Here is a 15,485-nt window from a genome sequence, read left to right as displayed (position 1 = left end):
AGACCAGGGCTCGAACCCATGTCCTCTGCATTGGCAGGCAGATTCTTAACCACTGCGCCACCAGGGAAGTCCTACCACGCTGTTCTGATTACAATAGCTTTATAGTAATACTGTCTGAAGTCTAGGTATGATACTTTTTTTTGCGATACGCGGGCCTCTCACTGTTGTGGCCTCTCCCGTTGCGGAGCACAGGCTCCGGACGCGCAGGCTCAGCGGCCACGGCTCACGGGCCCAGCTGCTCCATGGCATGTGAGACCTCCCGGACCGGGGCACGAACCCAGGTCTCCTGCATCGGCAGGCGGACCTCTCAACCACTGTGCCACCAGGGAAGCTCTAGTTACGATACTTTTGAAGCAAACAATTATTGAGCATTTAAAATATTATACCTGACTTTAAGTGAAATGCTTGCACTGGGATTGAGTTCCATTTAACTGCATTTTGTAACTGTGAATATCTGTTCTGTTTGACTTTCTGTATCTATTCAAAACAACGCAACTAAAATATTAATCTACTTTCCTGCTTTAGCAGTTACAGAATATCAAACGTGGAACCTATCTGCTGTGGACTGTGGTCATCATTCCAAACGTCGATCATGACTTCAGCGTAATGCAAGTGCTGAGGAGAGAATATTCTGTGGAATGTTTTAATGTAAAGCAAAACCAACCCCCAAAGAGGTTTTAAAAAATTCTCCTTTTAAAGTGAAATACAGAGAAAAGTTGTTTGTGCTACTACTTTGCCTTGATTTTAATCCAAAAGTAATGTGTGGAATATGCAATGCCACGACCTCCTAATGCACCCACTAGGTCCCAAAGAATAAATTCGCCTCCAAATTAGGACGCGTGCACTCGGAAGAGATTCTAACGTATTCTTTCGTAAATCAATGCTGTGTGGAGAAAAACTGACTTTTAGCTTGTCTTAAAGCTTCCAGAGGTGAACTTTCTAAAATCTGTGAGGGTGCGGGGAGGGAGGAGGGGACCACATACATTATGAGAATATAATCGATTATTTCAAACCCACTTTTCAAATATTTTTATTAAGTTGGAGAAAACGCTACCTGAACCGCTCTTGGCCTGCCGTGTCCCATATCTGCAACTTTACGTATTTACCACCAACATTTATTATCTTTGAGCCAAATTCCACTCCTATTGTGTGATTTGAGTCATCTTTGACTGAAAAAGAAAAAGAAATTTTATTTTAGAACATTAGGGAAACAGGCTTATAGATTTATACAAGTAACACTGAAATCAAGAGTGCTGTCAATGGAAAATGTAATTTACTGTCGCCATTCATTTCTCCAACAGTCAGATGCTAATAAGCGCTCACTGTTTTAAACAGAATACACACAGTTCCTGTTCTCAAGGAGGCAATAAAGCTTCTTCTCAAAACACCTAAACAAGCCATGTATTTGAAGCTGAGGCTTGGTGGCCACGCCATGTAAGACCACATCTACCTGACCACCGCTAAGGTTCTCGTGAATGGCAACTGCACAAAATACTGGGTACCATCTTGGAGGGCTTACTGCCCAGTGACAGACTGCAACTTGGCCAACGATAGTTTCAACTATTCGGACGAACATTCTAAAGAAACAGAAGTAAAGGGAAGGAGAGGCACCGTGGCCCAAGAAAGAAACTTGATGCTCACCCAAGATTAAGGGAAAAAGAAGAAAAGACAGAGTAAAAAATTCAGAACACACCCCAAACCAAGACCTCTATGCACATTACAGCTGTTGAGTTTCATGAACTCGAGTATTGTGTGTGGCAATCATTTGGAATGAATTTGCTGGAGAAATCAATACTGTCTGAATGGGCAGGGAGGTTGGCAAAATAAGTAGTTTGCTAAACCCAACTGGAATAAGCTGTCTTATAAAAGAAAATTTCTGTGATGTGAAAGGAAAAGAAAAAACAAATATCCTGGCTACACAGTCCATGGACTGGTTTATATTTTATAACTATAGGATAAAATTTAATTGTACCAGAAACCAGGGCGCCATCTGACAGCTGTGTTTGTTCATTGCTCCCTGGGGGCCTGGGGGAGGAAAGGGTCTGATTCCAGCAGCTTGTCTCAGGCCCAGACAGTGCAGACCGGCGTGGACATCCGCTGGTGCCCAGCTACTGGGCCAGCCTGGCGGGAGAAGCCTTCGAAGGCAGTAACGAAAGGCCAAGGGCATCCTGATTAAGACACAGCTACGAGAGCAATACAGTGAAGCCTCCTTACATCATTACTGTGGTCGTGAGGGGTGAGGGGAGGATGTGAAGGGAGAGTGTCCGCCGAGGCCGGGCACCTGGCCCAGCGTCCCCTCTTCTGGGATGGAACAATGCAAAGTCTGGGTAACTCGTACAGAACCCCAGGCCGCCCAGCGGGTGAATGCCTGTCAATTCAAGAGGGGCTGAGCCACGCTAGGTCCGTGTCACTACATGAAGTTTCCAACAAGCTCCTGGTCGATGGAAATGGAAGCAGCAGAAAACACTTCTAGAATCTTATTCTTCAGAGCTCTTTCCCAGGACACCCTTTGCTGCCTCTGTCTCCACCGCCCGCCACCTAATGCATCTCACGCATTCTTAAGAGGCGCTTCATTAAGTGAGATTAATTTTCTGTGCTCGGGCCTTCACCTGACTACCTCTAGATAGACAGGTCATTCTCCACAATTCTTTCCATTACTATATAAGCATGGCTTAATTTAAAGGACTTTCGAACCTACCGTCTTTTACAGTAGCTTGGAATACAAAATTCAACCTCTCTCACCAACACAGGGCAAGTCAACGGCACAAGATATTTTCTGTGGTCGAAAGGCCTGGGTTTGAGTCTAACATGCACCGTTCCTAGGTGACCATCCCAAGTGCACACACCAAGTCCTGTAAACCTGTTTATTTACCTGTAAAACAGGACTGATGACGATAGCTGCCTTAAGGACAACACAAGGCCGCTGGGGAGCAAATGCTATCTTATCCAAAATGTACAACTAGGGTTCTCGGGCCACTCCTGCCAGGAAACAGAATTCCACAGCATCATACTGTATTTTAGTGTCTGGGAAATGTACAGGACAACGCACTACATAATGAACAATGACCCACTACGCAACTGAAATGCTAAATAAAAAATCAGATTACTAAACGTTTAATAACATAAACTTTTTATGTCATTTAAAAATATTTTTAAACTATGACATTTTCCCTGGAAACGTATTCGGAAGTTTTGTCCTAAACAAATCTGCACAAGAGTGCGCTCTCGGGAGAAGACATGAAACAAGAAACAAGAAAGAAGCAAGAAACACTGACCATGTGACGTCACTTACATTTGTTTTCAATAAACTGATGAAGCAAGCAAGACTTGCCGGTCCCCGCGTTCCCAATAACCAAGAATTTAAACAAAAAATCTGAAAAACAGAAAGAGACCGTGAAACAGAACTTTAGAGCAGGTGCCGCGAACTTAGACTACAATCATAAAATTTAATGAAATCTCAGTTAATATAAAAAAGAGGTAACTGAATATTTTGTGAAAATGGCAATAAACACACTGACTTACCTTTCCAACTTTTCGATACATGGCTTATATGCTAACCCAGTGCCTTTTCAAACTGCTCTGGGGACAATTTCTTTTGATACTGGAAGTTTGAAAACTCCTCTTGTAATGACTGAAATCTCTTTGCTATTCAAATAAATACACACACAGTGACAAGCAAAAATCGCCTAGAAATTGCAATTTTTCTGTACAAAAGAAAAAACCTGGTAGACTTACAGGCTTTGAGAAGTCCACTCCTTTCTTCTTTCACAAACAGGTATAAGTTTTCCCTGCACTTGCAGACTTCTGTGGCCTTGCCTTCATTCCTGTGTCTATGACCTTTGGGAAGGCCGGCCTAAGCACAGGGGTTTGGGTCAGTACTCCGCGTGTGATATTTGTCCCATTCAATATAGAGAGAGCTCTTCACTTCTTCTTTACGCAGGGGAATAGATTTAATTTGGGATCCTACTTTCCATAAACTGGAACTAGAGGCTTCTAGAATGGAATCTGTGAATCGGAATGATGGGGCCTCGGTAGCCTGACACTGGCTTGGTGACTCCTTTTGCTTTTTCTGTTGGCGAAGAACTCTAGCTCTGTTCAGCCTAGCGCTGCAGGCACCAAGCCCCTCTCCACCCTCACACTTTGACCCCGACCCATGTCTGCTGACCCCCGGCTGCCAGGCTCAGCCCGTGGCCCTGAAGGGCCTGCTCCACATTCCTGGTTCTGTCGGGGGCACCTCTGAAGGTGTCACCTCCACACTCCTGTTTCAGACCCGACCACGCGCTCCCAGCCCTGGTTCCTTCCCCCCCACCACCCACCCAGCGAAGCACAAATGGTCAATTTGTTTGCTGGTGCTTGGTCCAGCCCTGTTCCTAAGAACTACATTCCTTATCACCCAAAGGTCAAGCCTATTCAACCTCTCGTGCTTTTCAAATAGTTACAGGCAATTAAACTTGCAGGATAGTGCTATTCACAATTGTTAGCATTTAAAAATACCTACAGTTTTATGCACCTCACTGCCTGTTTTGAAAGCATGCCACACCAGTGTTCATAACTAGTCACAGTCGCCAGAAGATGGAAGCCACCCAAATATCCATTGACAGATCAACGATAAACAAAATGTGGTACATACATTTTGTACCACATTGTGCATTGGAATATCATTCAGCCTTAAAAAGGAAGGAAATTCTGATACAGGCTACAACATGGATGACCTTTGATTGTGCTAAGTGAACTAAGCCAGTCACTAAAGGAGAAATACCAGAAGAGTCCATTTATATGAGGTACCCAGGGTGGTCGAACTCACAGAGACAGAACGTAGAAGGCTGGCTGCAAGGAGGCTGGGAGAGAGGAAGTGGGGAGTCAGGGTTCAATGGATATGTGTATCGGTTTGAGAAGATGAAGAAGTTCTGGAGATGGATGGCGGCGATAGTTGTACAACAATGTGAAGGTACTTAAAGCCACTGAACTGTTGATTTTAAAATGACAAATCTCATGCTACGTATATTTTACCACACATACAAAATAAAATACGCAAGTCTCATCATTGTCACCGAACAGCTTTCACAGCCCAAGAAATTAAGATTGCCAGGTTAAAATGAAAATACTGAAAGTTCTCAATCTTGTTCAAAATCCTCTTCCATTTAAGAAATAAAGCCCAATACATTACATAGGTTGTAAACACTGGAAGATGAGAACCAGGTAAAGATGCTGCCAATATATAGGCAAAAGTAAGTCTTGAGAGCAAAAATAATTTATATATACAAATGCGAATGTTCCTTATGTTTTATATGCACATAAGAAAAGGAGTTTCACAAGTCCATCTAATCCTGAAACAAAACCTCATAGATCTAAGCACAGTCTTTGGCTTAATGCTTGTTCCATTATTATTTTCTGCTTTGCAAGTTTTGCTTCAATGGACTCTATTATGGTAATCGCTTTCCAGATTATACCACAACCTCAACAGGTAAAAGGATAACATATCAACTGACTTGCACCTTGCTGGACAAAAGACAAGTAAGATGTGTAATTTCCATATGTAAAAATATTTAATTCCTCCAAAAAACTCTTCACACTCTGAATCTTGTAGCTCCAAGAGGTAAGTTTTCATACTTAAATAGAAAACCCTATTTTTGAAAACCCTCTTGGGTTAAACAACTAGAAATGCTGGAAAAAATATATCATATTAAAAAAAGACACATAGCTGACGTTTTAGGAAAGAAAAGGCAATCTCTAGATGCTTGGAACTGGAAAAAGCAGGAGGGGCCCCAGGAGGGTTGTCAGTATTGAGTTTTAACACCTGTGGGACAGGATTCAAGAGTTTGTGCCCATGTGAAGGAAGGAGTAGAGAGCTGAATCTGAACAAGTGAAGGACAGGCTGGAAAAATCTTCTCACCAGCTCAGGAGGACAAGGAACCTTCTCTGACTCTGCCCGACCTCTCAGCAGGATCAGCAGAAAGACATTACGCTCTGAAGATGTATCATGGGCTGGCTCCACAGATGAGTGTGAAATTCAAACTTAAAAAACATGTCGACAATGAACCTCCAAGTCAAGAAAGTTAAAACAATAAAAATGGCCTTAGAAAGTGATATCAACAGGATGCCTGGAAGATGCAAATGCAGGTCACTCTGGAAGGACACATCCTCAAACCAGGATACATAGGAGACCCATGCTTACAGCTCCTCTGAAGACGCACAATCCTCACAATCTAAAATTACAAAACATTCAAACAACCCATCGTGAGTGAGTCAGCAATCCATAGACATGACAATTTCAAGAATTTGATAAAAAAAGAACCTGACAAAGTATACTCAGGATGATTGATACCATAAAAAAGGAACTGAATCCATAAAAAATGTTATAAAAGAAAAGGTAGATTTCCAGAATGTGTCTGTCTAGAAATAAAAACTGCAGTCATTAAAAATAAATAGTCAGTGGGTGAGTTAAAGAGTAGAATCAACAAAACTAAGGAGAAAATTAGTGAACTGCAATCCAGACTGGAGAAAATTACTAGGAGGCAGAACAGAGACATGAAGAGAGAGAAAATATGAGAGTTTAAGAAAAATGCAGAATTGAAGGAAAAGGTCCAACATATAGGTCTAGTACATATTCTGGAATGGAAAAAAAAAAAAAAAAACCCAGAGAATGAGGTAGAGTCAATATTAAACTGTAAAAGCAATCAGCAAGAAAGGGAAAACTCCCTATTAAGAAACAAGGTTCCTTAACCCCAAAGGTCACCATTTTCACAGTGTTGGGGCAGGAGCACAAAAACAAGGAACTGTCTAATGTAGAATTCGATGTGCAAAAAATGACCCTTAACACCAAGGCGGCCTTCTGCTTCCAAGAAGATGGAGCAGAAGTACTTTTCCCCATTCTGCCTGCTCAGGACAACTTAGAACCCTAGACACTACGTATAAAAGAAACATAAGAAGACTTTGAAAAGTGTAGAGAAGGTGGCAAACTGGCCAGGGATCTTGGGGCCTGAGGAATGACACAGTGATGAGTCCCCTGGGTTTTTCCTTTTCCCTCGTATTTCCCAGACTTGGAGCTGAACAAGCTGGCAGCCTGGAAATGCCAATGGAGGCAGATTTTAAGAAGCCCCAACAAAAGCCTGCTCTCTCAAGTCATCGAACCAGGAAAGGGCAACCCAGCAAGAGAGAAACCTTTTACACAAAACTGCTCTACTCCAGACAAACACTACAGGAAAAACTGTGGCCTCACGCCACCAATGCCAGCAAAGGCTGAGTGGGGAGCCCGGACCACCACCCTTCCGAGGCTGCAGTGAGGTTCCCTGACGCCCCCAGCAGGGTGGTGTCCCAAGGCCAGGTACGGAGCCACAGTGCCCGTGGGGACATGTGGTCATGGGGTGTGGGAGGCCAGACACCGGGGCTCTCACCCTGGCCCAGCAGTACAAGGAACAGCCCTGGCCCTGGGTGTCCATGGGAGCTCGGTAGGCAGCCTGGGCTTCCACCTCACCCAGCAGTCACAGAGTAGCGCCCAAGAGCAGAGACGAGTTAAACAAGAGATTTAAATAAAAATCTAAGGTCTCATAACACAATGAAACAATGCCCAGAATTCAAACGGAAATCCTTCATTATATCGAGAACCAGGAAGATCTCAAACAGAAAGAAAAAATATTATCAACAGATTCCAGTGCCAAGATGATAGAGACGTCTGAAAAATCTGACAAAGACTGTAAAGCAGCCATCATGAATGCTTCAACAAGCAATAACAACATGACTGAAACAAATGAAAAGGAGAAATCTTCAGCAAAAAGAAAGGCTTAATAAAGAAAAGGAAGATATAAAGAAGAACCAAATGGATGTTCTGGAATTGAAAAATACAATAACTGATGTATGTAGCTCAGTGGATGGGCTCAAAACAAAATGGGACACAGGAAACAATCAGTGAACTGGGCTTCAAAATGATAGAAAATATCTAATCTGAACAACAAACAGAAAATAGCCTGAAAATATATTAATAGAGCCTCATGGAGTTCTGAGATGATAAAAAAAAAAACAAATCTAACTTTCATGAGTCACAGAAGGAAAGAAAAAAGAGGATGGGTTTGAAAAAGTATTCAAAGAAATAATGGCTGAAAAATTCCTAAATTTGGCAAGACACATAAATCCAGATTCGCAAAGCTTACTGAATTCGAACAGCTAGATTCTTCCAAACAAGAGTCCAAATACATCCATGCCAAGATATATAATGAAATTTCTAAAAACTAAAAACAAATAAACAAAAAAAAATCTTGAAAGCAGCCAGAGAGAAATGATACCTTACCTACAGGAAAAAAACAATCCAAATGACAACAGATTTCTCATCAGAAACCACTGAGGCCAGAAGTGGCACCAATATTTTTCAAGGGCTGAAAGAAAAGAACTCTCAATCCAGAATCTTATATCCTTATACCCTAAAAATCTCCTAGGATGAAGGAGAGATCCAGACATTCGTAGAGGAAAAAAAGAACTAACAGAATTTGTCACCAACAGATCTACCCTAAAAGATGGCTAAAGGAAGCTTTCTAAACCAAAAGGAAAGGAGTTCCCTGGTGGCCCAGTGGTTAGGATTCCGGCCTTTCACTGCTGGTGCCCGGGTTCAACCCCTAGTTGGGGAACTAAGATCCTGCAAGCTGCACAGCATGGCAAAAAACAAACAAACAAACAAACAAACCTGAAAGGAAGTGATAAAAGGAATCATGGAACATCATGAAGGAAGGAAGACATGGTAAATGGGTAATTACAATAGGCTTTTCTTCTCTTCTTGAGTATTCTAAAGTGTGTTTGGGTGTTTAAGCAAAAATGGTAACACTGTTTGATGTGACTAAATATAAGAGGAGGAAATATTTAAGATGACTATATTACAAGTGGGGGAGGGTGAACGGATGCACAGGTCTACCCCAGAGATACTGCGGGTTCAGTTCCAGACCACTGCAATAAAGCAAAAATCACAATAAAGTGAGTGACACAAATGTTTTGGTTTCCCAGTGCAAATAAAGTTATGTTTACACTATCTTGTAGTCTATTAAGTGTGCAATAGCATTCTGTCTAAAAAAACAATGTACATACTTTAATTAAAAAAATACTTTATTGGTAAAAAATGCTAACCATCATCTGAACCTTCAGCAAGTCATAATCTTTTTGCCACAGGAACATCAAAGATCACTGATCACCATAACAAATATAATAATAATAAAAAGTCTAAAATATTTTGATTATTACCAAAACATGACCCAGAGACACAAAGTGAGCAAATGCTGTTGGAAAAATGATGCCAACAGACTTACTCAATGTAGAGTTGCCACAAACTTCAATTTGTAAAAAACACAGTCTCTGTGAAGCACAATAACACAAGGTATGCCTATAAGAGAAGGCAAGGTTTTTATATTTCACCCGAACGTAAAATGATGACACCAGTAGACTGTGATATGTATATATAGTGTGATACCTAGAGCAACCACTAAAAAAGCAATGCAAAGAGATATACTCAAAAACATTATAGGTAAGTCAAATGGAATTCTAAAAAATGTTCACATAAACCACAGAAAGACTAGAAAAAGAAAAGAGAAAATGAAAAACAACAGAAAGCAAAAATATAAAATGGCAAAAATAAATTCTAACAGATCAATTATATTAAATGTAAACTATATAAATATATCAAGTAAAAGACAAAGATTGGCAGATTAGTTGAAAAAACATGACCCAACTATAAGCTGCCTACGAGAAACTCCCTTCAATTATGATGTTCAGGCAGGGTGAAAGTGAAAGGATGGAAAAAGGTATATCACACAAATATTAATCAAAGTAAATCATTATCATTATCAGCTACAACAGTCTTCAGGGCAAAGGAAATGACCAGAGAAAGAGAGTGTCACTATATAATGAAAAAAGGGTATTCCACCAATAAGACATAGGAAGCCTCAATGTGTGCACCAAAAAACAGAGCTACAAAATACATCAAACTAAAGCTTGATAGAATTGAAAGGAGAAACAAACCCACGATTATGGCTGAGACTTCAACACCCCTCTCTCAACACTGATAGAACAACTAGACAGAAAATCAGCAAAGGCACAGAAGAACTCAGCTTAGTCAACCAAGAGGATGGAGTCAACGTTTACAGAACACTCTGCCCAACAAGAGCAGGACACATATTCTTTCCAAGGGACAATGGAACGTAAATCAAGATGGACTATACCCTTGGCCATAAAACAAACCTCAACAAATTTAAAGGAATTGAAATCATATAAAATGTGTTTTCCAACCACAAGGGAATCAAACTAGAAATTCATAATATAAAGACAATAGGAAAATCTCCAAATACTTGGATACTAACCAATCCACGTCTAAATAACCCATGATTTAAAGAAGAAGTCTCCTGGGAAATAGAAAAATACACTGAGCTGAATGGAAATGAAAATATAGCTTATCAAGACTGGTGGGTTACAACTAAAGCAATGCTGAAAGGAAAATTCAGAGCACTAAATGCATATATTAGAAAAGAGGAAAAGTCTCAATCAGTTATCTAAGCTCCTACCCTCAAGGACACAGAAAAAGACGAGCAAAATAAGTAAAGCAAGCAGAAGGAAGAAAATAAAGAGCAGACATCAATGAAACTGAAAACAGAAAGACAAAGAAAATCCATAAAACAAAGAACTGGTTCCTTGAAAAGATCATTAAAATTGATAAACCTCTAGCAAAACTGGTGAGTTCAAGGTCTGGGGCAGACCAAGGAAAAAGACAGGACCTTGAGATGGTCACAGCACACACCGCCTTCGTTTGGGTAGCACTTTGACTGGCTGCATGGGAGGGAAGCCAGACAGCACCTGCTAGAGGCCTGTCACAGCCCCAGTGTGTCTAAGCAAAAGTTTGCAGATGAGAGTGTGGCTTCACAGGGTATTCAAAGCAGGCAGCCTCTGAATGGCTAAAAATATGTGTATTGGGGCTATATTTAAAGCACCTGAGTGTGTAAGAATGGACTTTGGTGCTGGCAAGGCTTTGAACTAACGTCTCAGCTTGCTGTGAAGAACGCCACAGAGAGGCCAACATGAAGGACCATCTTTAACTCATTTATGTAACAAAGACTCACAACAACAACAACAAAGGGAGGACACACAGAGCCAATTTCAGGTCACAGCACTACAGACCCAGCAGGGTAACAAAGGAGTAACAAGAACAGCTCCACATACTTTAATTTGACTTCTTAGATGAGATGGACCCATTCTTCAAAAACACAAAGTAGTACAACTCAGCCAATAAAATAGATAACTTAAATAGCCATATAACTTAAGGAAACTGAATCGGTAATTTTAAAACTAACAAAAAAGAAACATTTAGGCTGGATGGTTTTACTAGAGAATTCTATGAACATTTAAAAAAAGAATCAACACCAGCTCTATATAACATCTTTGAGAAAACTGAAGAGGAGGGAACCCTTCCCTAATTATTTTATGAAGCTAGTATTTCCCTGATACCAAAGCCAGAAAAAGACAGCCTTAAAACAACACAAATGACAGAGCAGTATCTCTTATGCACATTAACAAAATATTAGCAAAAAGAATTCAGTTTTACATATATAAAAATTATACACTAAGAACAAGTGGGCTTTGTTTCAGGGACGAAAGGCTGTTCAACATTTGAAAATCAATCAATGTAATTTCTCTACTAACAGGCTAAAAGGAAAAATCACACGATTATATCAACTGATGCAGCAGAAGCATTTCGTCAAAGTCAACACTCATTCATGATAAAAACACTCAAAAAAACAAAAAAAGACAGCAACCCAGAGAGGAACTCCCTCAACGGATAAAGAGCATTTAAAAAATTCTACAGCTAACCTTACACTGAGTGGTGAAAGACTGCTTTCCCGCTCAGATCAGGAACAAAGTAAGAATGTCCGCTCTCACCACTCTATGCAATATCATACAGTAAGTTCTAGCCAGTGCAGTGAGGCATAAGGAAACAAAGGCACACAGATCAAAAAGGAAAAAATAAAATTGTTCCTATTGGCGGACAATATGATTGTCTACATAGAAAATCCAAGGAATCAAAAACAAAAACAAAAACAAAAAAACCCAAAACCCTCCTATAACTGATAAGTGAGTTCAGCAAGGTCCAGATTGTAGGATATAAAAATCAATCGTATCTCTTCATACTAATGACAAACACATGAGCGTCAAAATTTAAAATATAACACCACTTGCAATCACTGGAAAAAAAAACTCTGGCATAAGTCTAACAAAAACATGTAAAGCGTTTCTATGATAAAAAATACTGCACGATGCTGATGAAAGAAACAAAAGGAAATCTAAATAAACAGAGAGACATACTGTGTTCATGGATTAAAGACTAGACAAAGTAAAGATGCCAATTCATTCCTATTTCTAGCAAGACTTTTTGGTACATAGAGACAAGATTATTCTAAAATTTATATGGAAAGACAAAGGAGCTAGCATAGCAAGAACAATTTTGAAAAAGAAAAACAAAGTGGAAGCAATCACCTTACCTGAGTTATTATGTAACTACAGCAATCACACTGTGAGGGACTGATGGGGGAGACACATAGATCAATGGAACAGACCAGAACTAAGAAGTAGACCTACATTAATACGTCCAAATGCTTTTGAAAGTGCAAAAATCATTTCACAGAAGAAAGTGAGCCTTTTCAACAAATGGTGCTGAAGCAACTGGACATCCATGGGGGGGAAAAAAGAACTTTGACCTAAGCTTCATATCTTATGCAAAATTAACTGAAAATAGATCACGGCCTTAAAAGGTAAAACATTACTATGAAACTTTTAGGAAAAAATAGGAGAAGAGCTTCAGGATCTATGGCTAAGCAAAGAGCTCTCAGACTGGACACCAAAAAATAAATAAATAAATAAATAAATAAATTAAATTAAATAAATAAAAATAAAATAAAATCCAGAAAAGGAAAAACTGATAAATCTGACTTCACCAAAATTGAAAATTTTTGCTTTGTAGAAAACCTTGCTAAGAGCATAAAAAGACAAGCTACAGACTGGATGAAAAGATCTGCAAAATATCCAACAAAGGACTAGCATCTAGAATATATTCATCAATTAAAAAAAAACCCTCTCAAAACTCCACAGTAAAAAAATTCAAACAACTCACCATTAGAATTAATAAATGAATTCAGTAAGGTAGCAGGATATAAGATTAAATACATAAATCTGTTGCATTTCTTTACACTAACGATGAAATATCCGAAAGAGAAAGTAAAAAAAAAAAATCCCATTTAAAATTTCATCAAAAAAATATCTAGGAATAAACTTAACCAAGGAGGTGAAAGACCTATACACTGAAAAATACAAAACATTGATAAAGGAAATTGAAGCTGATTCAAAGAAATGAAAAGATATCCCATGCTCTTGGATTGGAAGAATTAATATTGTCAAAATGTCCATACCACCCAAAGCAATCTATAAATTTAGTGCAATCCCTATCAAATACCCATGACATTTTTCACAGAACAAGAATAACAATCCTGAGATTTATATGGAACCAAAAAAGACCCATAATTGCCAAAGCAATCCCGAGGAAAAAGAACAAAGCTGGAGGCATAACCCTTCCAGACTTCAGACTATACTATAAAGCTATAGTAATCAAAACTGTGGTATTGGCACAAAAACAGACATATAGCCCAATGCAATAGAACAGAGAGGCCAGAAATAAACCTACAGTCAATAAATCTATGACAAAGGAGACAAGAATATACAGTAGAGAAAACAGTCTCTTCAACAAGTGGGGTTGAGAAAGCTGGACAACTACATGTAAATGAAATCAGAACACTCCCTCACACCATATACAAAAATAAACTCAAAATGGTTTAAAGACCTAAATATAAGACATGACACCATAAAACTCCTAGACGAGAACATAGGCAAGACATTCTTGGACATAAATGGTTGCAATATTTTCTTAGAAATAAGAAATAAAAGCAAAAATAAACAAATGGGACCTAATCTATCTTAAAAGCTTTTGCACAGCAAAGGAAACCATCAATGAAATGAAAAGATAACCTACAGACTGAGAGAAAATATTTGCAAATGATGAGACCAACAAGGGGTTAATCTCTAAACTATACAAACAGCTCATGCAGCTTAATATCAAAAAAACAAACAACCCAATCAAAAAATGGGTGGAAGATCTAGATAGACGTTTCTCCAAAGAAGACATACAGATGGCCAACAGGCACATGCAAAGATGCTCAGCATCACTGATCCTCAGGAAAATGCAAATCAAAACCACAATGAGGTACCACCTCACACTGGTCAGAATGGCCATCACCAAAAAGTCTACAGAAGGGGGCTTCCCTGGTGGCACAATGGTTGAGAATCTGCCTGCTAACGCAGGGGACACGGGTTCGAGCCCTGGTCTGGGAGGATCCCACATGCCATGGAGCAACTAGGCCCGTGAGCCTGTGCGCCTGGAGCTTGTGCTCGGCAACAAGAGAGGCCGCGATAGTGAGTGGCCCGCGCACCGCGATGAAGAGTGGCCCCCGCTTGCCACAACTAGAGAAAGCCCTCGCACAGAAACAAAGACCCAACACAGCAAAAATAAATAAATAAAATTAGTAAACTCCTACCCCCAACATCTTTAAAAAAAAAAAGTCTACAGGAGGAGCTTCAAGACGGCAGAAGAGTAAGATGCAGAGATCACCTTCCTCCCCACAAATACATCAGAAATACATCTACACGTGGAACAACTCCTACAGAACACCCACTGAACGCTGGCAGAAGACCTCAGACCTCCCAAAAGGCAAGAAACTCCCCACGTACCTGGGTAGGGCAAAAGAAAAATGAATAAACAGAGACAAAAGAATAGGTACGGGACCTGCACCAGTGGGAGGGAGCCGTGAAGGAGGAAAGGTTTCCACACACTAGGAGCCCCTTCGCTGGCGGAGACAGCGGGTGGTGGAGGGGGGAAGCTTCGGGGCCGTGGAAAAGAGCGCAGCCACAGGGGTGCAGAGGGCAAATCGGAGAGATTCCCGCACAGAGGATCGGTGCCGACCAGCACTCACCAGCCCGAGAGGCTTGTCTGCTCCCGCGCCGGGGTGGGCGGGGCTGGGAGCTGAGGCTTGGGCTTCGGTCGGAGCGCAGGGAGATGACTGGGGTTGGTAGCGTGAACACAGCCTGCAGGGGGCTAGTGCGCCACAGCTGGCCGAGAGTCCGGGAAAAGTGTGGAGCTGCCAAAGAGACAGGAGACTTTTCTTCCCTCTTTGTTTCCTGGTGCGCGAGGAGAGGGGATTCAGAGCGCTGCTTAAAGAAGCTCCAGAGACGGGCGCGAGCTGCGGCTAAAAGCGAGGACCCCAGAGACGGGCGTGAGATGCTAAGACTGCTGCTGCCGCCACCAAAGAAGCCTGTGTGCGAGCACAGGTCACTATCCACACCTCCTTTCCAGGGAGCCTGTGCAGCCCGCCACTGCCAGGGTCCCGGGATCCAGGGACAACTCCCCCGGGAGAACG

At 40.9% G+C, this 15,485-nt stretch overlaps 1 protein-coding gene across 3 annotated transcripts in view; it reads right to left on the bottom strand.

The window, feature by feature from the left end:
• Positions 1-15,485, bottom strand: part of RAB4A (RAB4A, member RAS oncogene family) — a 59,726-nt gene that overhangs the window by 24,602 nt on the left and 19,639 nt on the right. For 2 of the 3 annotated variants that reach the window (XM_027094122.1, XM_027094121.1), the window contains exons 2-3: positions 3,293-3,373; positions 1,055-1,169 (exon numbers count right to left, since the gene is read on the bottom strand). In XM_027094122.1, the coding sequence (XP_026949923.1) occupies positions 1,055-1,169; positions 3,293-3,373 (196 nt within the window). Of the gene's footprint in view, positions 1-1,054; positions 1,170-3,292; positions 3,374-15,485 lie in introns of those variants that run through there. The other variant, XM_027094123.1, reaches the window with a different exon arrangement.

The sequence above is a fragment of the Aethalodelphis obliquidens genome, unplaced genomic scaffold (genome assembly GCF_003676395.1).
Source record: "Aethalodelphis obliquidens isolate GAN/ISIS:26980383/991018 unplaced genomic scaffold, ASM367639v1 scaffold87, whole genome shotgun sequence".
Taxonomy (NCBI): Eukaryota; Metazoa; Chordata; class Mammalia; order Artiodactyla; family Delphinidae; genus Aethalodelphis; species Aethalodelphis obliquidens.
Note: the sequence above shows the minus strand (reverse complement) of the source record. Positions and strands in the feature narration are given on the sequence as shown.